The sequence below is a fragment of the Triticum aestivum genome, chromosome 7A (genome assembly GCF_018294505.1).
Source record: "Triticum aestivum cultivar Chinese Spring chromosome 7A, IWGSC CS RefSeq v2.1, whole genome shotgun sequence".
Lineage (NCBI taxonomy): Eukaryota > Viridiplantae > Streptophyta > Magnoliopsida > Poales > Poaceae > Triticum > Triticum aestivum.
The window spans coordinates 637139984-637164417 of NC_057812.1; the positions used below are offsets into that span (position 1 = coordinate 637139984).

General features: G+C 42.4%; 1 protein-coding gene and 1 pseudogene across 1 annotated transcript; one reads left to right on the top strand and one right to left on the bottom strand.

The window, feature by feature from the left end:
• The first annotated feature begins 4259 nt into the window (after window positions 1-4259).
• LOC123154072 (NEDD8-like) lies at window positions 4260-4725 on the top strand (annotated as a pseudogene).
• An 11876-nt stretch (window positions 4726-16601) lies between these two features.
• Window positions 16602-20158, bottom strand: LOC123148844 (uncharacterized). The gene is made up of 4 exons (XM_044568359.1): window positions 19849-20158; window positions 19286-19569; window positions 18224-18444; window positions 16602-17350 (listed from the first exon to the last, which is right to left on the bottom strand). The coding sequence occupies exons 1-4, from the start codon at window positions 20052-20054 to the stop codon at window positions 16775-16777; spliced, it is 1287 nt and encodes a 428-aa protein (XP_044424294.1). The 5' UTR covers window positions 20055-20158; the 3' UTR covers window positions 16602-16774.
• Between the last annotated feature and the right edge of the window lie 4276 nt (window positions 20159-24434).

Consider the following 24434-nt stretch of genomic DNA (forward strand, 5'->3'; position numbering starts at 1 on the left):
AGTACCACACCTATTGTGTGACTTGCCACATGTCTCGCAAGAGGGTACAAAGGTGATCTAGGAGTGGATCATCAGATAGCAGTCAAAATTATCCTTAGAGGAATAAGGAAATGTTTCTCGGTTATGGAGGTGATAAAGAGTTCGACATAAAGAGTTACATCGATGCAAGCTTAACACCTATCCGGATAGCTCTGAGTAGAGATATCGGATACGTATAATGGAGCAATAATTTGGAATAGCTCCAAGTGGAACGTGGTAGCAGCATCTACGATATAAAGTTTTGCGAATACATAGGGATCTGAATATGGCAAGACCCATTGACTACAACCTCTCTCACAAGCATAACATGATCAAACCCAGAACTCTTTGAGTGTTTATCACATAGTGATGTGAACTAGATCATTGAGTCTAGTAGACTCTTGGATGTGGGTCACATGGCGATGTGACCTGTGAGTGTTAATCACATGGCGATGTGAACTAGATTATTGACTCTAGTGCAAGTGGGAGACTGTTGGAAATATGCCCTAGAGGCAATAATAAATTGGTTATTATTATATTTCATTGTTCATGATAGTCGTTTATTATCCATGCTAGAATTGTATTGATAGGAACTCAGATACATGTGTGGATACATAGACAACACCATGTCCCTAGTAAGCCTCTAGTTGACTAGCTCGTTGATCAATAGATGGTTACGGTTTCCTGACCATGGACATTGGATGTCGTTGATAACGGGATCACATCATTAGGAGAATGATGTGATGGACAAGACCCAATCCTAAGCCTAGCACAAAGATCGTATAGTTCGTATGCTAAAGCTTTTCTAATGTCAAGTATCATTTCCTTAGACCATGAGATTGTGCAACTCCCGGATACCGTAGGAGTGCTTTGGGTGTGCCAAACGTCACAACGTAACTGGGTGGCTATAAAGGTACACTACAGGTATCTCCGAAAGTGTCTGTTGGGTTGGCACGAATCGAGACTGGGATTTGTCACTCCTTGTAAACGGAGAGGTATCTCTGGGCCCACTCGGTAGGACATCATCATAATGTGCACAATGTGATCAAGGAGTTGATCATGGGATGATGTGTTACGGAACAAGTAAAGAGACTTGCCGGTAACGAGATTGAACAAGGTATCGGATACCGACGATCGAATCTCGGGCAAGTATCATACCGTTACACAAAGGGAATTGTATACAGGATTGACTGAATCCTTGACATCATGGTTCATTCGATGAGATCATCGTGGAGCATGTGGGAGCCAACATGGGTATCCAGATCCCGTTGTTGGTTATTGACCGGAGAGTTGTCTCGGCCATGTCAGCATGACTCCCGAGCCCGTAGGGTCTACACACTTAAGGTTCGATGACGCTAGGGTTATAGGGAAAGTATGTACGCGGTTACCGAATGTTGTTTGGAGTCCCGGATGAGATCCCGGACATCATGAGGAGTTCCGGAATGGTCCGGAGGTAAAGATTGATATATAGGAAGTATGGTTTTGGCCATCGGAAGTGTTCCGGGCATCACCGGTAGTGTACCGGGACCACCGGAGGGGTCCGGGGGTCCACCGGGAGGGGCCACGAGCCCCGGAGGCATACATGGGCCAAGTGTGAGAAGGGACCAGCCCCTAGGTGGGCTGGGGCGCCTCCCCACCAAGGCCCATGCACCTAAGGGGAAGAGGGGGCAAACCCTAAGGGCAGATGGGCCCTAAGGCCCATGCCTGGTGTGCCTCCCTCTTCCCCTCCCCTTGGCCGCCTCCCAGATGGGATCTGGGGGCTGCCGCCACCCCTAGGGAGGGAACCCTAGGTGGGGGCGCAGCCCATCCCCTCCCCCTATATATACTTGAGGTATGGGGCTGCCCAACACATGTGATTTTGCTCTCCCTGTTGGCGCAGCCCTACCTCTCTCCCTCCTCGTCTCTCGTAGTGCTTGGCGAAGCCCTGCTGGAGTCCCGCGCTCCTCCACCACCACCACGTCGTCGTGCTGCTGCTGGATGGAGTCTTCCCCAACCTCTCCTTCTCCCGTTACTGGATCAAGGCGTAGGAGACGTCACCGGGCTGTATGTGTGTTGAACACGGAGGTGCCGTCCGTTCGGCACTAGGATCATCGGTGATTTGGATCATGACGAGTACGACTCCATCAACCCCATTCACTTGAATGCTTCCGCTTAGCGATCTACAAGGGTATGTAGATGCACTCTCCTTCCTCTCGTTGCTAGATTATTCCATAGATTGATCTTGGTGATGCGTAGAAAATTTTGAATTTCTGCTACGTTCCCCAAGAACAACTACTTTGTGTTCTACTCGTGCATAGAAACTACGCATAGACCTAGCTCATGATGCCACTATTGGGGAACGTAGCAGAAATTCAAAATTTTCTACGCATCACCAAGATCAATCTATTGAGTAATCTAGCAACTAGGGGAAGGAGAGTGCATCTACATACCCTTGTAGATCGCTAAGCGGAAGCGTTCAAGTGAACCGGGTTGATGGAGTCGTACTCGTCGTGATCCAAATCACCGATGATCCTAGCGCCGAACGGGGCACCTCCGTGTTCAACACACATACGGAACGGAGACGTCTCCCACGCCTTGATCCAGCAAGGAGGAGGGAGAGGTTGAGGAAGAGAGTCCAACAGCAGCACGACAGCGTGGTGGTGATGGAGTGGCAGTTCTCCGGCAGGGCTTCGCCAAGCTCACGCGGAGGAGGAGAGGTATTGGAGGAGAGGGGCTGCGCCAGGTTCAAGGGGGTGGCCGCCCTCCCACCCCTCCACTATTTATAGGTGGGCAGAGAGGGGGCCGGCCCCCCTAGATCCCATCTAGGGTTGGGGGCGGCGGCCAAGGGGGGGAGGAGTGCCTCCCGAGTCAAGTGGAGGCCCTCCCCCTTAGGGTTTCCCCTCTCCCATGCGCATGGGCCTTGGGGGGGCTAGTGCCCTTGGCCCATTAAGGCTAGGGCGCCCCCCTACAGCCCATGCTGCTTTATTGGACATGGTGGAACATTTTCCGGACCTCCGGACCCCTCCGGAATCCTTCGGAACCTTCCGGAAGCTTCCCGGTACAATACCGGAAAAAACTGAACTTTTCCCGGAACCCGAACAACAACTTTCCATATATAAAGCTTTACCTCCGGACCATTCCGGAACTCCTCGTGATGTCCGGGATCTCATCCGGAACTCCGAACAACATTCGGTAATCACATACAAGTCTTCCTAATAACCCTAGCATCATCGAACCTTAAGTGTGTAGACCCTACGGGTTCGGGAACCATGCAGACATGACCGAGACAACTCTCCGGCCAATAACCAACAGCGGGATCTGGATACCCATGTTGGCTCCCACATGTTCCACGATGATCTCATCGGATGAACCACGATGTTGAGGATTCAATCAATCTCGTATTCAATTCCCTTTGTCCAGCGGTATTGTACTTGCCCGAGATTCGATCGTCGGTATCCGATACCTTGTTCAATCTCGTTACCGGCAAGTCTCTTTACTTGTTCCGTAACACATCATCCCGTGATCAACTCCTTGGTCACATTGTGCACATTATGATGATGTCCTACCGAGTGGGCCCAGAGATACCTCTCCATCACACGGAGTGAAAAATCCCAGTCTCGATTCGTGCCAACCCAACAGACACTTTCAGAGATACCCGTAGTGCACCTTTATAGCCACCCAGTTACGTTGTGACGTTTGGTACACCCAAAGCATTCCTACGGTATCCGGGAGTTGCACAATCTCATGGTCTAAGGAAATGATACTTGACATTTGAAAAGCTTTAGCATACGAACTACACGATCTTTGTGCTAGGCTTAGGATTGGGTCTTGTCCATCACATCATTCTCCTAATGATATGATCCCGTTATCAACGACATCTAATGTCCATGGTCAGGAAACCGTAACCATCTATTGATCAACGAGCTAGTCAACTAGAGGCTTACTAGGGACACGGTGTTGTCTATGTATCCATACATTTATCTAAGTTTCCTATCAATACAATTCTAGCATGGATAATAAACGATTATCATGAACAAGGAAATATACTAATAACTAATTTATTATTGCCTCTAGGGCATATTGCCAACACACACACACACACACATGAATCCTCGCTTTTCTCACTTTGTCCCTTCGTCCTTGTTGTGTATCCGCGTAGTCCGAGGTCCCCGTCCCCGAAAGAAACCTAGAAGAGATCGAAACACAACTCTTTTCGCCGCCAGTGAAGCCTCGATGACTCAAGTCGCGACTCGCCTAAGACGATGTAGATCTTCGTGAAGACCCTGACAGGTAAAACCATCATGCTGGAGGTGGAGGGCAGCGACACCGTGGACAGCGTCAAGGGCAAGGTCTAGGATAAGAAAGGGATCCCGCCGGACCAGCAGCGGCTCATATCTTCGCCGAGAAGCAGCTGGAGGACGGTCGCTTGCTGGCAACTACAACGTGCACAAGGTGTCGACACATCACTTGGTGCTCTGCCTCCGCAACGGCACCACCATCAAGGTCAAGACACCCACCGCCAAGGAGATCGGGATCAACATCGAGCCCACGGACACGTCCGACAGGATCAAGGAGCACGTCGAGGAGAAGGAGGGCATCCCGCCCGTCCAGCAGAGGCTCATCTTCGATGGCAAGCAGATGGCCGCCGACAAGACAGTGCAAAAGTACAAGGTCAAGGGCAGCTACGTGCTCCACCTTGTGCTCGCCCTCAGGGGCGGTGCCTGCTAGAATTTGGGTCTTACGGTCACTCGCTTTTCCATGAGGGTGTAGCTTTGGTTTTTTTTCTTGCGTATGATTTTGGTTGGAACTTTTTGAACAGTGTTTGAGTCTCTTTAAAGCCATAATGTTTGAGGCCAGGTTACATGTACGTACAATCACAACAGTTGTCTGCACAATAATCTTTTCCCATCCGTTCATATATTTTTACCACCAATCCACTAAATCGAAGATATGAAAATTTGTTTTGAGGCAAACGTTGCCTCGCCATTTGAATAAAGATACTTGCACTAACCAATCAAAGATATGCAATTTTTTACCGCTATAAGGCACGGTGCTGACCGTCCGACTGGATCGGACGGACGAGAACCACGCGGGAATGCTGTCCAGAATTCAGTCGTAGAATGGACCAATTTTAACCCGCAAAAAAATAGAATGGACCAAATTCTCCTCCAGGCTACGGCCTGGTTGACTCTATATCTATGGTCGCACAAAATGGTTTTTCTTTTGGATGAATTTATTTGTTGGGCCAGTGAAGTTAATGTTGGGGAACGTAGTAATTTCAAAAAAATTCCTACGCACACGCAAGATCATGGTGATGCATAACAACGAGAGGGGAGAGTATGATCTACGTACCCTTGTAGATCAACAACGGAAGCGTTGACACAACGTAGAGGAAGTAGTCGTACGTCTTCTCGATCCGACTGGTCCAAGCACCGTTACTCCGGCACCTCTGAGTTCTTAGCACACGTACAGCTCGATGACGCTCCCCGGGCTCTGATCCAGCAAAGCTTCGGGGATGAGTTCCGTCAGCACAACGGCGTGGTGACGATGATGATGTTCTACCGACGCAGGGCTTCGCCTAAGCACTACAACGATATGATCGAGGTGGAATATGGTGGCAGGGGGCACCGCACATGGCTAAGGAACGATCACGTGGATCAACTTGTGTGTTCTACGGTGCCCCCCTGCCTCCGTATATAAAGGATCCAAGGGGGGGTGCGGCCGGCCTAGAGGAGGGCGCGGGAGGAGTCCTACTCCTACCGGGAGTAGGACTCCCCTCCCCGTTCCTTGTCCAACTAGGAGAGGTGGAGGGAGAGAAGGAAAGCGGGGGCGCCGTCCCTCCCTCCTTGTCCAATTCGGACTAGGGGGAGAGGGGGCGCGCGGCCTGCCCTGGCAGTCCCTTCCTCTTCTCCACATTAGGCCCATAAGGCCCATTAACCCCCCGGGGGGTTCCGGTAACCCCCCGGTGCTCCGGTTTTATCCGAAACTTCCCCGGAATGCTTCCGGTGTCCGAATATAGTCATCCAATATATCAATCTTTATGTCTCGACCATTTCGAGACTCCTCGTCATGTCCGTGATCACATCCGGGACTCCGAACTAACTTCGGTACATCGAAATGCATAAACTCATAATAACTGTCATCGTAACTTTAAGCGTGCGGACCCTACGATTCAAGAACAATGTAGACATGACTGAGACAAATCTCCGGTCAATAACCAACAGCGGGACCTGGATGCCCATATTGGCTCCTACATATTCTATGAAGATCTTTATCGGTCAGACCGATAACAACATACGTTGTTCCCTTTGTCATCGGTATGTTACTTGCCCGAGATTCGATCGTCGGTATCCAATACCTAGTTCAATCTCGTTACCGGCAAGTCTCTTTACTCATTCCGTAATACATCATCTCACAACTAACATATTAGTTGTAATGCTTGCAAGGCTTATGTGATGTGCATTACCGAGAGGGCCCAGAGATACCTCTCCGACAATCGGAGTGACAAATCCTAATCTCGAAATACGCCAACCCAACATCTACCTTTGGAGACACCTGTAGAGCACCTTTATAATCACCCAGTTACGTTGTGACGTTTGGTAGCACACAAAGTGTTCCTCCGGCAAACGGGAGTTGCATAATCTCATAGTCATAGGAACATGTATAAGTCATGAAGAAAGCAATAGCAACATACTAAACGATCGGGTGCTAAGCTAATGGAATGGGTCATGTCAATCAGATCATTCAACTAATGATGTGATCTCGTTAATCAAATAACAACTCTTTGTTCATGGTTAGGAAACATAACCATCTTTGATTAACGAGCTAGTCAAGTAGAGGCATACTAGTGACACTCTGTTTGTCTATGTATTCACACATGTATTATGTTTCCGGTTAATACAATTCTAGCATGAATAATAAACATTTATCATGATATAAGGAAATAAATAATAACTTTATTATTGCCTCTAGGGCATATTTCCTTCAGTCTCCCACTTGCACTAGAGTCAATAATCTAGATTACACAGTAATGATTCTAACACCCATGGAGCCTTGGTGCTGATCATGTTTTGCTCGTGGAAGAGGCTTAGTCAACGGGTCTGCAACATTCAGATCCGTATGTATCTTGCAAATCTCTATGTCTCCCACCTGGACTAGATCCCGGATGGAATTGAAGCGTCTCTTGATGTGCTTGGTTCTCTTGTGAAATCTGGATTCCTTTGCCAAGGCAATTGCACCAGTATTGTCACAAAAGATTTTCATTGGACCCGATGCACTAGGTATGACACCTAGATCGGATATGAACTCCTTCATCCAGACTCCTTCGTTTGCTGCTTCCGAAGCAGCTATGTACTCCGCTTCACATGTAGATCCCGCCACGACACTTTGTTTAGAACTGCACCAACTGACAGCTCCACCGTTTAATATAAACACGTATCCGGTTTGCGATTTAGAATCGTCCGGATCAGTGTCAAAGCTTGCATCAACGTAACCGTTTACGATGAGCTCTTTGTCACCTCCATATACGAGAAACATATCCTTAGTCCTTTTCAGGTACTTCAGGATGTTCTTGACCGCTGTCCAGTGATCCACTCTTGGATTACTTTGGTACCTCCCTGCTAAACTTACAGCAAGGCACACATCAGGTCTGGTACACAGCATTGCATACATGATAGAGCCTATGGCTGAAGCATAGGGAACATCTTTCATTTTCTCTCTATCTTCTGCAGTGGTCGGGCATTGAGTCCTACTCAACTTCACACCTTGTAACACAGGCAAGAACCCTTTCTTTGCTTGATCCATTTTGAACTTCTTCAAAATCTTTTCAAGGTATGTGCTTTGTGAAAGTCCAATTAAGCGTCTTGATCTATCTCTATAGATCTTTATGCCTAATATGTAAGCAGCTTCACCGAGGTCTTTCATTGAAAAACTCTTATTCAAGTATCCCTTTATGCTATCCAGAAATTCTATATCATTTCCAATCAGTAATATGTCATCCACATATAATATCAGAAATGCTACAGAGCTCCCACTCACTTTCTTGTAAATACAGGCTTCTCCAAAAGTTTGTATAAACCCAAATGCTTTGATCACACTATCAAAGCGTTTATTCCAACTCCGAGAGGCTTGCACCAGTCCATAAATGGATCGCTGGAGCTTGCACACTTTGTTAGCTCCCTTTGGATCGACAAAACCTTCCGGTTGCATCATATACAACTCTTCTTCCAGAAATCCATTCAGGAATGCATTTTTGACATCCATCTGCCAAATTTCATAATCATAAAATGCGGCAATTGCTAACATGATTCGGACAGACTTAAGCATCGCTACGGGTGAGAAGGTCTCATCGTAGTCAATCCCTTGAACTTGCCGAAAACCTTTTGCGACAAGTCGAGCTTTGTAGACAGTAATATTACCGTCAGCGTCAGTCTTCTTCTTGAAGATCCATTTATTCTCAATTGCTTGCCGATCATCGGGCAAGTCAACCAAAGTCCATACTTTGTTCTCATACATGGATCCCATCTCATATTTCATGGCTTCAAGCCATTTTGCGGAATCTGGGCTCACCATCGCTTCTTCATAGTTCGTAGGTTCATCATGATCTAGTAGCATGACTTCCAGAACAGGATTACCGTACCACTCTGGTGCGGATCTCACTCTGGTTGATCTACGAGGTTCAGTAGTATCTTGATCTAAAGTTTCATGATCATCATCATTAGCTTCCTCACTAACTGGTGTAGGTGTCACTGAAATAGTTTTCTGTGATGTACTACTTTCCAATAAGGGAGCAGGTACAGTTACCTCGTCAAGTTCTACTTTCCTCCCACTCACTTCTTTCGAGAGAAACTCCTTCTCTAGAAAGGATCCATTCTTAGCAACGAATGTCTTGCCTTCGGATCTGTGATAGAAGGTGTACCCAACAGTCTCCTTTGGGTATCCTATGAAGACACATTTCTCCGATTTGGGTTCGAGCTTATCAGGTTGAAGCTTTTTCACATAAGCATCGCAGCCCCAAACTTTAAGAAACGACAACTTTGGTTTCTTGCCAAACCATAGTTCATAAGGCGTCGTCTCAACAGATTTTGATGGTGCACTATTTAACGTGAATGCGGACGTCTCTAAAGCATAACCCCAAAACGATAGCGGTAAATCTGTAAGAGACATCATAGATCGCACCATATCTAATAAAGTACGATTACGACGTTCGGACACACCATTACGCTGTGGTGTTCCGGGTGGCGTGAGTTGCGAAACTATTCCACAATTTTTCAAATGTACACCAAACTCGTAACTCAAATATTCTCCTCCACGATCAGATCGTAGAAACTTTATTTTCTTATTACGATGATTTTCAACTTCACTCTGAAATTCTTTGAACTTTTCAAATGTTTCAGACTTATGTTTCATTAAGTAGATATACCCATATCTGCTTAAATCATCTGTGAAGGTGAGAAAATAACGATATCCACCACGAGCCTCAACATTCATCGGACCACATACATCTGTATGTATGATTTCCAATAAATCTGTTGCTCTCTCCACAGTACCGGAGAATGGCGTTTTAGTCATCTTGCCCATGAGGCACGGTTCGCAAGTACCAAGTGATTCATAATCAAGTGATTCCAAAAGTCCATCAGTATGGAGTTTCTTCATGCGCTTTATACCGATATGACCTAAACGGCAGTGCCACAAATAAGTTGCACTATCATTATCAACTCTGCATCTTTTGGCTTCAACATTATGAATATGTGTATCACTACTATCGAGATTCATCAAAAATAGACCACTCTTCAAAGGTGCATGACCATAAAAGATATTACTCATATAAATAGAACAACCATTATTCTCTGATTTAAATGAATAACCGTCTCGCATCAAACAAGATCCAGATATAATGTTCATGCTCAACGCTGGCACCAAATAACAATTATTTAGGTCTAATACTAATCCCGAAGGTAGATGTAGAGGTAGCGTGCCGACCGCGATCACATCGACTTTGGAACCATTTCCCACGTGCATCGTCACCTCGTCCTTTGCCAGTGTTCGCTTAATCCGTAGTCCCTGTTTTGAGTTGCAAATATTAGCAACAGAACCAGTATCAAATACCCAGGTGCTACTGCGAGCTCTAGTAAGGTACACATCAATAACATGTATATCACATATACCTTTGTTCACCTTGCCATCCTTCTTATCCGCCAAATACTTGGGGCAGTTCCGCTTCCAGTGACCAGTCTGCTTGCAGTAGAAGCACTCAGTTTCAGGCTTAGGTCCAGACTTGGGTTTCTTCTCTTGAGCAGCAACTTGCTTGCCGTTCTTCTTGAAGTTCCCCTTCTTCTTCCCTTTGCCCTTTTTCTTGAAACTAGTGGTCTTGTTGACCATCAACACTTGATGCTCCTTTTTTTATTTCTACCTCCGTGGCTTTCAGCATTGCGAAGAGCTCGGGAATAGTCTTATTCATCCCTTGCATATTATAGTTCATCACGAAGCTCTTGTAGCTTGGTGGCAGTGATTGGAGAATTCTGTCAATGACGCAATCATCTGGAAGATTAACTCCCAATTGAATCAAGTGATTATTATACCCAGACATTTTGAGTATATGCTCACTGACAGAACTGTTCTCCTCCATCTTGCAGCTATAGAACTTATTGGAGACTTCATATCTCTCAATCCGGGCATTTGCTTGAAATATTAACTTCAACTCCTGGAACATCTCATATGCTCCATGACGTTCAAAACGTCGTTGAAGTCCCGATTCTAAGCCGTAAAGCATGGCACACTGAACTATCGAGTAGTCATCAGCTTTGCTCTGCCAGACGTTCATAACATCTGGTGTTGCTCCAGCAGCAGGCCTGGCACCCAGCGGTGCTTCCAGGACGTAATTCTTCTGTGCAGCAATGAGGATAATCCTCAAGTTACGGACCCAGTCCGTGTAATTGCTACCATCATCTTTCAACTTTGCTTTCTCAAGGAACGCATTAAAATTCAACGGAACAACAGCACGGGCCATCTATCTACAATCAACATAAACAAGCAAGATACTATCAGGGACTAAGTTCATGATAAATTTAAGTTCAATTAATCATATTACTTAAGAACTCCCACTTAGATAGACATCCCTCTAATCTTCTAAGTGATCACGTGATCCAAATCAACTAAACCATAACCGATCATCACGTGAAATGGATTAGTCTTCAATGGTGAACATCATTATGTTGATCATATCTACTATATGATTCACGCTCGACCTTTCGGTCTCCGTGTTCCGAGGCCATATCTGCATATGCTAGGCTCGTCAAGTATAACCCGAGTATTCTGCGTGTGCAAAACTGGCTTGCACCCGTTGTAGATGGACGTAGAGCTTATCACACCCGATCATCACGTGGTGTCTGGGCACGACGAACTTTGGCAACGGTGCATACTCAGGGAGAACACTTCTTGATAATTTAGTGAGAGATCATCTTATAATGCTACCGTCAATCAAAGCAAGATAAGATGCATAAAAGATAAACATCACATGCAATCAATATAAGTGATATGATATGGCCATCATCATCTTGTGCCTGTGATCTCCATCTCCGAAGCACCGTCATGATCACCATCGTCACCGGCGCGACACCTTGATCTCCATCGTAGCATCGTTGTCGTCTCGCCAATCTTATGCTTCCACGACTATCGCTACCGCTTAGTGATAAAGTAAAGCATTACATCGCGATTGCATTGCATACAATAAAGCGACAACCATATGGCTCCTGCCAGTTGCCGATAACTCGGTTACAAAACATGATCATCTCATACAATAAAATTTAGCATCATGTCTTGACCATATCACATCACAACATGCCCTGCAAAAACAAGTTAGACGTCCTCTACTTTGTTGTTGCAAGTTTTACGTGGCTGCTACGGGCTTAAGCAAGAACCAATCTCACCTACGCATCAAAACCACAACGATAGTTTGTCAAGTTGATGCCGTTTTAACCTTCGCAAGGACCGGGAGTAGCCACACTCGGTTCAACTAAAGTTGGAGAGACTGTCGCCCGCAAGCCACCTATGTGCAAAGCACGTCGGGAGAACCGGTCTCGCGTAAGCGTACGCGTAATGTCGGTTCGGGTCGCCTCGTCCAACAATACCGCCGAACCAAAGTATGACATGCTGGTAGGCAGTATGACTTATATCGCCCACAACTCACTTGTGTTCTACTCGTGCAAATAACATCAAACCATAAAACCTAGGCTCGGATGCCACTGTTGGGGAACGTAGTAATTTCAAAAAATTTCCTACGCACACGCAAGATCATGGTGATGCATAGCAACGAGAGGGGAGAGTATGATCTACGTACCCTTGTAGATCAACAACGGAAGCGTTGACACAACATAGAGGAAGTAGTCGTACGTCTTCTCGATCCGACCGATCCAAGCACCGTTACTCCGGCACCTCCGAGTTCTTAGCACACGTACAGCTCGATGACGCTCCCCGGGCTCCGATCCAGCAAAGCTTCGGGGATGAGTTCCGTCAGCACAACGGCGTGGTGACGATGATGATGTTCTACCGACGCAGGGCTTCGCCTAAGCACTATAACGATATGATCGAGGTGGAATATGGTGGCAGGGGGCACCGCACACGGCTAAGGAACGATCACGTGGATCAACTTGTGTGTTATAGGGTGCCCCCCTGCCTCCATATATAAAGCATCCAAGGGGGGTGCGGCCGGCCTAGAGGAGGGCACAGGAGGAGTCCTACTCCTACCGGGAGTAGGACTCCCCTCCCCGTTCCTTGTCCAACTAGGAGAGGTGGAGGGAGAGAAGGAAAGCGGGGGCGCCGTCCCTCCCTCCTTGTCCAATTCGGACTAGGGGGAGAGGGGGCGCGCGGCCTGCCCTCGCAGCCCCTTCCTCTTCTCCACATTAGGCCCATAAGGCCCATTAACCCCCCGGGGGGTTCCGGTAACCCCCCGGTGCTCCGGTTTTATCCGAAACTTCCCCGGAATGCTTCCGGTGTCCGAATATAGTCATCCAATATATCAATCTTTATGTCTCGACCATTTCGAGACTCCTCGTCATGTCTGTGATCACATCCGGGACTCCGAACTAACTTTGGTACATCAAAATGCATAAACTCATAATAACTGTCATCGTAACTTTAAGCGTGCGGACCCTACGGTTCGAGAACAATGTAGACATGACTGAGACAAATCTTCGGTCAATAACCAACAGCGGGACCTGGATGCCCATATTGGCTCCTACATATTCTACGAAGATCTTTATCAGTCAGACCGCATAACAACATACGTTGTTCCCTTTGCCATCGGTATGTTACTTGCCCGAGATTCGATCATCGGTATCCAATACCTAGTTCAATCTCGTTACCGGCAAGTCTCTTTACTCGTTCCGTAATACATCATCTCACAACTAACATATTAGTTGTAATGCTTGCAAGGCTTATGTGATGTGCATTACCGAGAGGGCCCAGAGATACCTCTTCAACAATCGGAGTGACAAATCCTAATCTCGAAATACGCCAACCCAACATCTACCTTTGGAGACACCTGTAGAGCACCTTTATAATCACCCAGTTACGTTGTGACGTTTGGTAGCACACAAAGTGTTCCTCCGGCAAACGGGAGTTGCATAATCTCATAGTCATAGGAACATGTATAAGTCATGAAGAAAGCAATAGCAACATACTAAACAATCGGGTGCTAAGCTAATGGAATGGGTCATGTCAATCAGATCATTCAACTAATGATGTGATCTCGTTAATCAAATAACAACTCTTTGTTCATGGTTAGGAAACATAACCATCTTTGATTAACGAGCTAGTCAAGTAGAGGCATACTAGTGACATTCTGTTTGTCTATGTATTCACACATGTATCATGTTTCCGGTTAATACAATTCTAGCATGAATAATAAACATTTATCATGATATAAGGAAATAAATAATAACTTTATTATTGCCTCTAGGGCATATTTCCTTCAGTTAATATATAACACCAATAGGTTTTGGGCCGAGTTATGAAAATGTTTTTCCAGTGTATTTTCTGCTATATTATGAAAATATAAATTATTTATGCACTATTCAAATGAGAAATATGAGCCCAAATTTATGTTGAAAGTTACTTTAATGATGAGAGATTTTTATAATGTTTTTCCGTGGGTTATAATGGGCCTAATTATGGTATCAATCATTTTATTTATCTTTAGTGCTTTCTAAGTTGTTTCAGTTCCTTTTATGTTTATGCATTGAAAATAAATCTAGTATTATGCTAAAATCATGTTTGAATTTTTTGAATACGGTTGAACCAATTGGAAATTGCATTGAAAATTCATGTGGCATTAATGTTAAATGTGATTTCATGGCAATTTTTAATGATGATCACCTTTTAGCATCATTTTAATGTGAAAATTCATCTTGTAAAATGATATATTCACCATTATTACTCACTCACTAAATTTTCCAAAAAATATTATTCGGAAAATTTAGTTTAGTGTGTTGTTTATGTTGATGTCATCATTATCAACAAGCACATGCCACCTAAGGAAATGTTGATTTTCGTGTGGTTTGGTTTTCCACACCCCACCATGCGGCACAATATGTTTGGCCTGCATGCCTAACGGGCAAAATTGATGTTTTCTGATGGTGCATTTTATCTTATTGAATGCACTGCACAACTAGAATGGCGTTGATGAAATTATGGTCGATTCTCTAAACTAGCTCGCTCCAGAATAAGTATAATTGAGCGTGCTCAAAATAAGTGCCTCAACTTTATTATAACTTTGTACTAACGTTAGTACAAAGTATAGGCACTTATTTTAGGACGGAGGGAGTATAAACTAGCTACAGTTGGTAAGTTCTTTGTCAAGTGATTAGAGATAAGGTTATGAGGCGAATATTCTTTTCCCTGGTTAAAATTTCATCAAAAAGGGAGCTGACCTCGACACAAGAAGCCAATCCATAAAAGTTACAGTCTCGAATGTAAGCAGTCCAATACTGAACAAACACTTGTTTTAGAAACGGCGCGACAAGTCGCGCAACCGCTTCTAGTAAGTACACTACCCTTCAACTGTCCAAAATTTCAACCAGACTGTAGCCAATCTGTTGAAAATGGAACACAAAATTTGACGACGAAATCCACGTGACTTTTACAACCCCTGCGACTTTTCTGTGTTCCATCCAAACTCAAACATGTGAGAGAAAAACAAGAAGCAAGCAAAAGATGCTCCGTAATTGCTTACCGGAAGTTGTTATACAACTATTGCAGCAGATAAAAAATCTCTTAATTTTATTAAACAAAGGTCAGCTGATGTACAAAGCATGCCAACAATGTAATCTGCAGAAACTAGTATTCTTGTAGTGTTATATGGGATCAAACCTGAATTTTGTTCACATGTTATTCGGAAGATTTACGACATGTGCTAAACCAAATATACTCCGGGTGCGCAGCAAAATGCAGCAAGTCGCCTGCATTTTCATTTTCTGAGTAAACATGGGTGCATTAGCATCGCCATATTCAAAATGATAGGTGCTAATGAAAATGACTGAAACTTATAGGCCGAGTGTCCGGGCGCATCAGCATCACCATGTTCAGAATTCAACCTTTGTGAAAACACAAATTCATTTTCTGCTGATGGACTCAAACTTTCAGCAGAGTTTCATCCAAGACACCACATCTGTGCCAACACCAGATGCTTCATCTAAGACTAAGAGAAATGCAGGTGGCAACGTTGAAGTAGTGTCCATTGTCGAACACATTACAGACTAATGTCACTGCACCACTTATCAAACAGTTTCGGAATATTAGAACCGTGATGCCAACGCAAATAGGTTTCTTATTATACTGTCTGGAGAACAAACCAAGTTTAGCTAGTAGAAACACAACAACTGCTTGGTTTTCTTGAACCCATATATCAGTGGAAGGAATTGGGTTCTAATGTGCCGCAGTCATACCCAAAATATACAATACTTGTGCCCTGTTTTAGGGCAACCCAAAACAAAATTCAGCAACTTTTGGTTTTTGGGCAACTGTTTTGGCCGAAGAGGGACTTCATCAAATTCATACTGACACAGATTTTGTTAGATCTGGTATAGGAGGCACTGCGGTGGCTGTATGCATGGACTCTTCTGGGAATTACTTGCGATCATGTACGCTAGTAATTCATGGCATGAGAGAAGTTTCAACTCTAGAGGTATCGCTTGCAGGGAAGCTCTATCTTTGGCGGATGATCTTCTACTTCACAATTTTCTAGTGGCTACTGATTCTAAGCAGGTGGCTAATGATATCAACATGGGCTGCACTGGTATTCATGGTCTGATTGTAGCTGAGATTAAGTTAAGGACAACCAAATTTAATTGTAGTTTTTGTTTCTGAGAGTCAGGCCTTGAATAGAGAAGCCCATTTACTAGCCAAGCTTTTTGATTCTTTAGATTGTGGTAGACATGTCTGGTTGGGACAGCCTCATGATCACATTTATTTTCCCAGTTTTGTGAACTATGAATAACAAACTTTGGTGGTTCTTAAAAAATGAAGTTGCTGGAGCCGTTTTTTGCCCTCCAAGTAGTCAAAAAGCGACTGAGATGCTCTGACTGAGCACGAACAACACTATGTACAGATACCAGAACCAGTGTACCCCAAATGGCTAGGATTGTCAGGTAATAGTACTGAAACATGTTAACCAGAAACATGTAAAGATACCCTAAACAGTTCAACAGTGTCCACGTACAACTCACTCTAGACTGTTGACCGGGTCTTGGCCCATTCCTCAGACACAACTTTTTGACAAACTTTATTCAAGCCCTACAATAAGCCTGGTACGCAGAGTCGACCAAGTCACCTTCACTGAGATCAACCCAAAATCAGTCTTTATCTCTCGAGTATCAAGTCCATGCGTGTCTGCCTGGAAGGAACAACATCGTTCCGCTGAACCAGATGGCCCCGAGGCCGCCTTGAACTTCAAAACCAGAGTGGAACCATCCACTACAGCAACCACAGACCTCTTTAAATGACGTGACTCGCCAACTGTACCATTGAAGAGCCGAATTCCTTCGTTATAACCACTGATAAAACAGCGCAAGCGCAGATGAAAACTGCTCTGCACTTCTGACACGGCAACTTCAATATTCGCCATGACTGCGTCATCAACACGTGCTATGGTTAAGTCAACCGCACCACAGTCGCCTTGGATGCGATTTTTCAATGCACGATTCCATGGGCCCAGGTCGTCTATGTCTGTTACACCATCAATCAGCTGGTAATCATCCCTTTCTTCCTCACCTACCTTGATCCTCATGTCATATTCCACTAGAATACTGGAAATCAAATCTATCCCTCGCTTAGGGCCAGCCATGTCGATGAGAGAACCCTACAAATTTGTTACTGTTTAGTAGCTCTCCATATGGAAGTAAGAAACAACTAAAGCTTTATACTACCTCTGTTTCTAAATGTAAGACGTTTTGGCAATTCAAAAATTGAACTACCAAAACACATCTTACATTTAGGAACAGAGGGTGTACTTCTCTACGCTGTTTTACTTGCAACATTAATTTTGTGATACTTTACAATTGCTGACCAACATCTTTGCCACATATCAAACTGACTGGTTACATAGTGTACACCAGTGTTTGGGAGGGGGGGAAATTGGCCCTCGGTATTTATTTGACATTGTTCAGATCCCAATTTTTACATAAGCATGTCGAAATGAGAAGAGAAAACAAAATGACTTAATAGTGATGCAATGATTCATGCTGGTGTGTTAAGTAGCAACTAAGAGCCCGAACTAATCTGTTTGATTTTGTTTGGAATACATGATATACTCACTCAGTTCCATATCTTATAAGTTTCTCATAGTAAATCACCTTTCCACAATATAAACTTGGTGTAATGGTGGCCTAAACAATCCAAACTACCATTCTGCTAGGTCTGTACAGATAAATCACAAGACTTGAGAGTGCTTGCTGTTCCATACATACACTAGGTTTGGCCTTACAATGTGAAATGAATAGATTTGACATAAGTCAGGTATTTGACCCCCCCCCCCCCCCCCCCATACTGTATAAATCATTTCCTCAGATGGTTTCGCCCACACTGCAACATCCACCTAATGTGAGAACTTCCCCAGTGGGTACTTAAAACCATATGGAATGCTTCAAGGGGACAAATACATTGTTTTATACTTGAGGGGGTTATTAAGTAGACTTATTGCTTGAAATAATCGCAGGTAAGTATGGATTCGCACCTGCTTCACAATGATGGGATCATCCCTGCTTATATTGACAACATAATTACGCAATGTATCCAGATAATCCCGCACTGCTATGTATCCATACAACTCTACTGGGCCAAGATCCAGAGTAAGTTCAGCCAACTTTAATGAGAAAATTTGTAACACGCGATTAGGTTGATGCCGAATGCATTCTCCATTGCGGATGTCACAATCTGTGGGATCTGGTAGCCGAGCTTCATAAAAAAAGTAAAGAAATAAGTTAAATTGTAATGGAAAACAATACAGGAAAAAAATAGTCGTCATACAAAAAGTAAGCGTGTCACTAGAGGATTCCATGGCCCTATTGGAAGTTTCCTTTTCATCCAAATGAAAATTATCGATGTTCTTTCTACTATGAATTTCACTCCATCAAAGGTTTTTGTTTTAGGAAACCCAAAGAAAAGCAGGTAACATTTCATCATGTCAGCAAGTAAAGGTCCATTTCACCCTCCCAGATTATTTCATAACCCCCTAAACTTATTTATTTGTTATGTCTACCCGAAGAATTACTAAAACAAGTCAATTCAGCCCTTGATGAAAATATTCTATTGTTTCACTTTCTAGAAGTCTTATTGTAAGTTAGTTTTTTTATTTTGATGGTAGATAACATCAGTCTGTATAATAAAAAATCATAATTTTCGATCCTGCATACTTGGGAGCAACTAAACCTACTTCAATGCTCATGGTACAAAAATATGTGCTAAAAATGCGGTTTATGAACATATTTCTGTACGGTACATGGTGACAACAAAAAGGATAAAAACCAGTCATGTGGCGAACCGGGGTGGGTTGGTGGAGGCCCAGGATAACCAAACTAAGGTAATGCAGGAATCTGAAGAATTTCCTCCCCTACTTTTGCAAAACCTAACAAATGCAACTCCTGAATGCCAATGCATCTACATTTAACTTGTAAAATTAAGGAAAGTAAAGAAAAAAAGCCAGATGATTTCAACAGAGAACACATCAGTTGACACTATAGCTTGAAAAAGGTGCTTGTAACAAATTGAAATAGGTAAAGAGAGATTATTTACTTACTCTCACTACAGTCATCAACATTATACATCCTTTTCCACGAATGAGTGTTCCTGTATAAAGAACCATCACGGTGTGTGCTTTTTGGAAGAAATCCCAGGTCAAGAATATCATCTTCTTCGGCATCGCTTGCTACCAATGCGCTCCTTCTATTGGTTGCACTCCTCCCGTTTTCATCACAACCAGAGATGTCCACAATATTCGAAGATGCATCATGTTTGCCGGCTATAGTATTCATATCTTGCAAGGTTGTCCCACTAGTCATGCTCCGAGATCCAGGTGGAAATCTATCACCAAAGAGAATAAAGAGCAAATCTGAGCACCCGACAGAAAATTCAATTCTTTTTCGGTTCCCCTTTCATTTTCGTCGGATTAACTATAAGACCCCACACCCCCTGCCTTATTTACAAAAATCAACACATAAGGATAATTAAAAGGGATTTTTCTCGAATACGCTCGGATAATTAAAAGGGGTAAAAAACCACAGTTGGTCAGAATCCAGATCCAAAACTATAATAATAAGAAACTAAAGGCGAAAATTTTGGCATCAGATGATGAGAGCATACCGGGAAACACGACGGACAGGTAGATCTGGAACCATCATGAGAGGGAAACTTCGCCGTGCAAGCGGTTGTGGCGACCAGTAAGGCGGGGCAGAGGCCATGAAAGAGAGGAGAGGTCGCGAGGTAGAGGAGAGGCGGCGCAGTGGGTCATGAGAGATGGCGACGCCAGGTCGCCGGAGGAGACGAAAAATCTGACGGAGGATTGGCATCTGAGCGCGCGGCGGCGGCAGAGGTGGGGTGTGCCGGTGTGGAGAATGGGGAGAGGAAAGGGCTGAACGCACGGGGCGGTCTTCTTTACTCTCTTATATCAGAATAGCACACATATGCCCGTGCGTTTGCAACGGGAGAGATATTTTATTTACGACAAGCAACAAAAAGATAATTAATTGTGTTAAAAAATGGTCTTCACAATGGTAGGCGAGAGAGCAAGGAGTTGCGGCCTTCTCACTGGACATGTTTGGCTCGTGAAATCTTAATAGTGGTGGAGTTGGTAGGCGTGGTGGCGAGCACCCAACTCGTCCCTTTTTCTTTTGCATGCCTCCTCATTTGGTGGATGTGTGACGACCATCGGAACACGGTTGCTTCGACCACTCTCCTACTACAGTGTAACCAGATGGATTACTAATTGCAGTGCATAAATCCTCTTACACAAGTATAATCAAGCATGAATGTCCCTTTATTACGAAGGTTTATTCCCTTTGATTTTTTTAGCACTTATGTTAAAAAATTGAAAGCCCGGACAGTTAAAAAAATGTGAACATTTATTTTTAGAAAATTCCATATAATTAAGAAAACAAAAAAATTAGAAAGAGGAATAGTTATTTAAGTTCGAAAAAACATGTTGAAACCATGAACATTTTATAAAAACACAAAATTAATAATTTTTTTAAAAGGGGGACATTCAGAAAAAAATTAAAAATGTTTTCTTAGACGCAAACATTATTTTGTTTTTGTGAACTTTTCAATAAAATAGGAATATTTTTTGGAATATGGAACATTTTATAAAATATTAACTTTATAAAAAAATCTATAAAAATTCTAAAACAGAATCTTTTTTAAATGGCAACATTTTTTAAATGTTGAGAAAATTCCGAAACCAGTTTTTTTAAGTTTATAATATTTTTCAAAACAATAATAAAATTTTATAATGCTGATTTTTGAATATTTGAATAAAAAATTAAATTGTGAATATATTTTGTATATTTTTATTTCACGGCAAAATAAAAAAAGTGAAAAGGAAAATGAAACATTTAAATGGCCCGGCCCAGTCTTGGGCGACCTGTGCGTTCCTTGAACTATTTGTCGGTATGTGCGACAAATAAGGTCTTTTTAACGTCTGGGCAGGATAATTACTGGGTTGGCTTTGTTGGGCTGGAGTGCGCCCGGCCCAATTGCGGAATTCTGGAGAAACTTTTTGTCTTTTCTAGTAGATGCACAAAAATTTAGTACCACCTTGGATAGAAAAAATATTTTCAACGATGAATGGATGAAAATATTGGAGAAACGCACTTTGCTTTATTAGTAGGTATAGATTTTCACTTTTGCAGAAAATCCCAGATAATTATTGATAATCAACCCACATGACAGTTTTAAGTCAGATTTTTGTTTTGTTAGGAAACTAGCGGTGTGACCCGCGCATTTGCGCGGCTAGATTAGTTACACATTGTTATGATTATTTCTTTATTTGTATTTTATTTATTTTTATAATTGCAAAATGTTTATTTTTATTTATTTATAATAGAATTTCTAAATGTTATAAAATTATATAGCCATATTACCACATGACTATGAATTATTTGTCCCACATATATTAGCACATGACTATACAATTTTTGTTTTACATGATCTACTGTCTTATCTTATTCAGGTGCACAACTGAACAATCTATTAAGTCATCAATAGTGATGTTTCTGTTTAAGAATGGAAGTTAAAGATCCCGTGGGTTGCCATGCAAAAACAACACTTTCATACTAATATGTAAGTTCCAGTTTACACTCTAGTGATCCCGCAAAAAAAAAATTTACACTCTAGCTCCCATCGTTAGCTAGGATTAAGTAGAGTTCTTTTCTTTAATCTATCTCATCATTAGACATAATTTATTTGTGTCATCCTTCGAGATGTTTTCTTCCACTTCTTTTTTTTTGGGGGGGGGGGGGGGGGGGGGGGGGGGGGGGCATTATTTATTTTAATTGTTTGTCACTTCTGCATATGAGGTAATACCATCCCTCCATTGTACATTTTTGCACAAAAAAATATATAAAATGGCACAATATGTGTCTTCCCTACTATTTTTGCTATTAAAAACATATTGTCATACTTTCCTTTGTGCTCACTCTTGGAGTGCCTTGTTCTTTCTGGTCATTTTCATGTCTGTTTTAGGTCGATTTATGCCGTTAGAATATTAGCATGATTTCAATTTGCGAGGACACTGTTTTTTGTGTCATGCAATTAATACACTTATTGACCGCACACATAGTATATTGTCATTGTTTTTAATCACCCAATTTCATCTATCTCATATACTAAGTGATTCTTGTCCATTTAATACTTGAGGTATAAGATGTCGCCTCTCCACCACCTGAATTGTGTGAAGCCTCGGAGTAACCAATGGTTCACACACGCATAGTGTTTGTCCATACAATGTGTACTCAACAACTATTTTAACCTCACCTCTATGCATTTATCCATTTTTAAGAAACCCATGCATGTTGATAGATATCACCCGAGAGATGTTCCCCTATTGTTGGTCCAATAACTATATATATTGCATGCTGCCAAATCCAGATTAGACTGTCAAATTTATTTCAGTTTCACCCAAGACACTAAAACTTGGGATCGCTATTTCTCTAACAAACCCGTACTGCTCCTTTATTAACTGTTGTTCTGATCCGACTCAAATTTTCTAACTAACTTGTACTACTCTTTATTTACTATTGTTCAGATCCGACTCATATTTTCTTTTCTTCGTGCTTTAACAGCCATACATATTATCTAAAGCGTTAAAATTATTAAATCAACGATAAAGTAACGATGCAATCTATTTGTTCATTGTTTTAATTACGAAATAAATTAGATATATATTCTGGGCCTTTTTTGCGGGAATATATATCAAAAGTTAGCTTCATTTATGTGGGTCGCATGTATATTAAGTTGCTTTTTTCCTTATCCCAAATTTCATAACGTATAATATAGTATTAAAAATTTAAATGACGCAAGAGGTTCATATATAAATTTGATTGTATTGTTTGTCCACCTAATAGTATATGTATCTAGTATGTTTATTTTGAACAATCTGACTCAAAACCTCGATCATCTGTGATGAACCACATTCTTGTAGATTCCAACTTAAAATGATAAATTCAGTGGCTTTGTTTGTACAGGTTGAATGCTTGTTTGCTTGGCCCGAATATTATCTCAGCGGCGTTGATCACCAATTCCTTTTTTGGGAATTGTATGTATATTTTTAGATGAATTGCATGCATGTTCTTTCTGAAAGACTTGCACCTATATTTTCTTGGAAAGACCCACCTGTACATTTTTTATATGTTCATGACTATTTTTTTTAATATCTACGCATGGCTCAAGTTGTCTGATGTTGGATGCATGTTTTTGTAAAGACTTGCATGTAGTTTTTTCACATTGGTACAGGACCTAGATGGGCAAGTGCGCTTGTTGTAGATTGCTTGGACTCACCCAAGCGGCATGTACGTAGATGTCATATGCTTGTGCGTGTCATGGCCGACGTAGGCCCCTCTTCTTTTCTCTTTGTTTCAGGAAACTAACCTAATCGTTTGTGTCCGACGATAAACTTTGTATACGTGATAGGTTGTACATGCAAGGTACCGGAATTGCTTTTTTATTTTTGACCGACCCGTACAGCTTCTTCATTAAATATTGCTTTGATCAGACTGATATTTCCTTTTCCTTGTTCTTTACGCCCGAACATATTATCTCCAGCGTGACACAACGTACATAACAATATTGTACATTCCATGATAGTTGGGTTAATCAACCTGCAGTACATATAAAATGTTTTCTTAAAAGTATCCGCATCTTTTAAACCGTGACTTCAAATTTAATATGTTATATAAAATTTGATTAGAAAAACTAATCATCAACCTGTGCACCAGCACGGGCTAGAACGTTTGTAGTCACTGCACTTGCTACTTTTGTACAAAATAGTGTCTAAATTTATTTTTCACATATTAGTTACATATAGGGACACATATTTTTTTGATGATGTTTTACTTGTCAGAAAATATGATAAATCCTCAAAGTCTTGCAAATCCAAAATGCAATCATAGTCTTATAATATTTTGAACGAACATGCAATTTTATCTACTAAGATCCCAATATACAATTCATATAAATAGACGCATGTATATGCAAAGCTTAAAACCAAATTGAATAATTGATATTTCTCTTCAAAAAAATACAATAATGCAACCGCAAGTTCGGGGACCCATAAAAGCAAAATACTGCTTCACCATATTTTAGAACAATATAATGAATATGTAAAAAAACTGAATGGAGTTGAATATCCCATGTTGATTCCTATACATAACAAAAAGTAAGTATTAAAACATTAT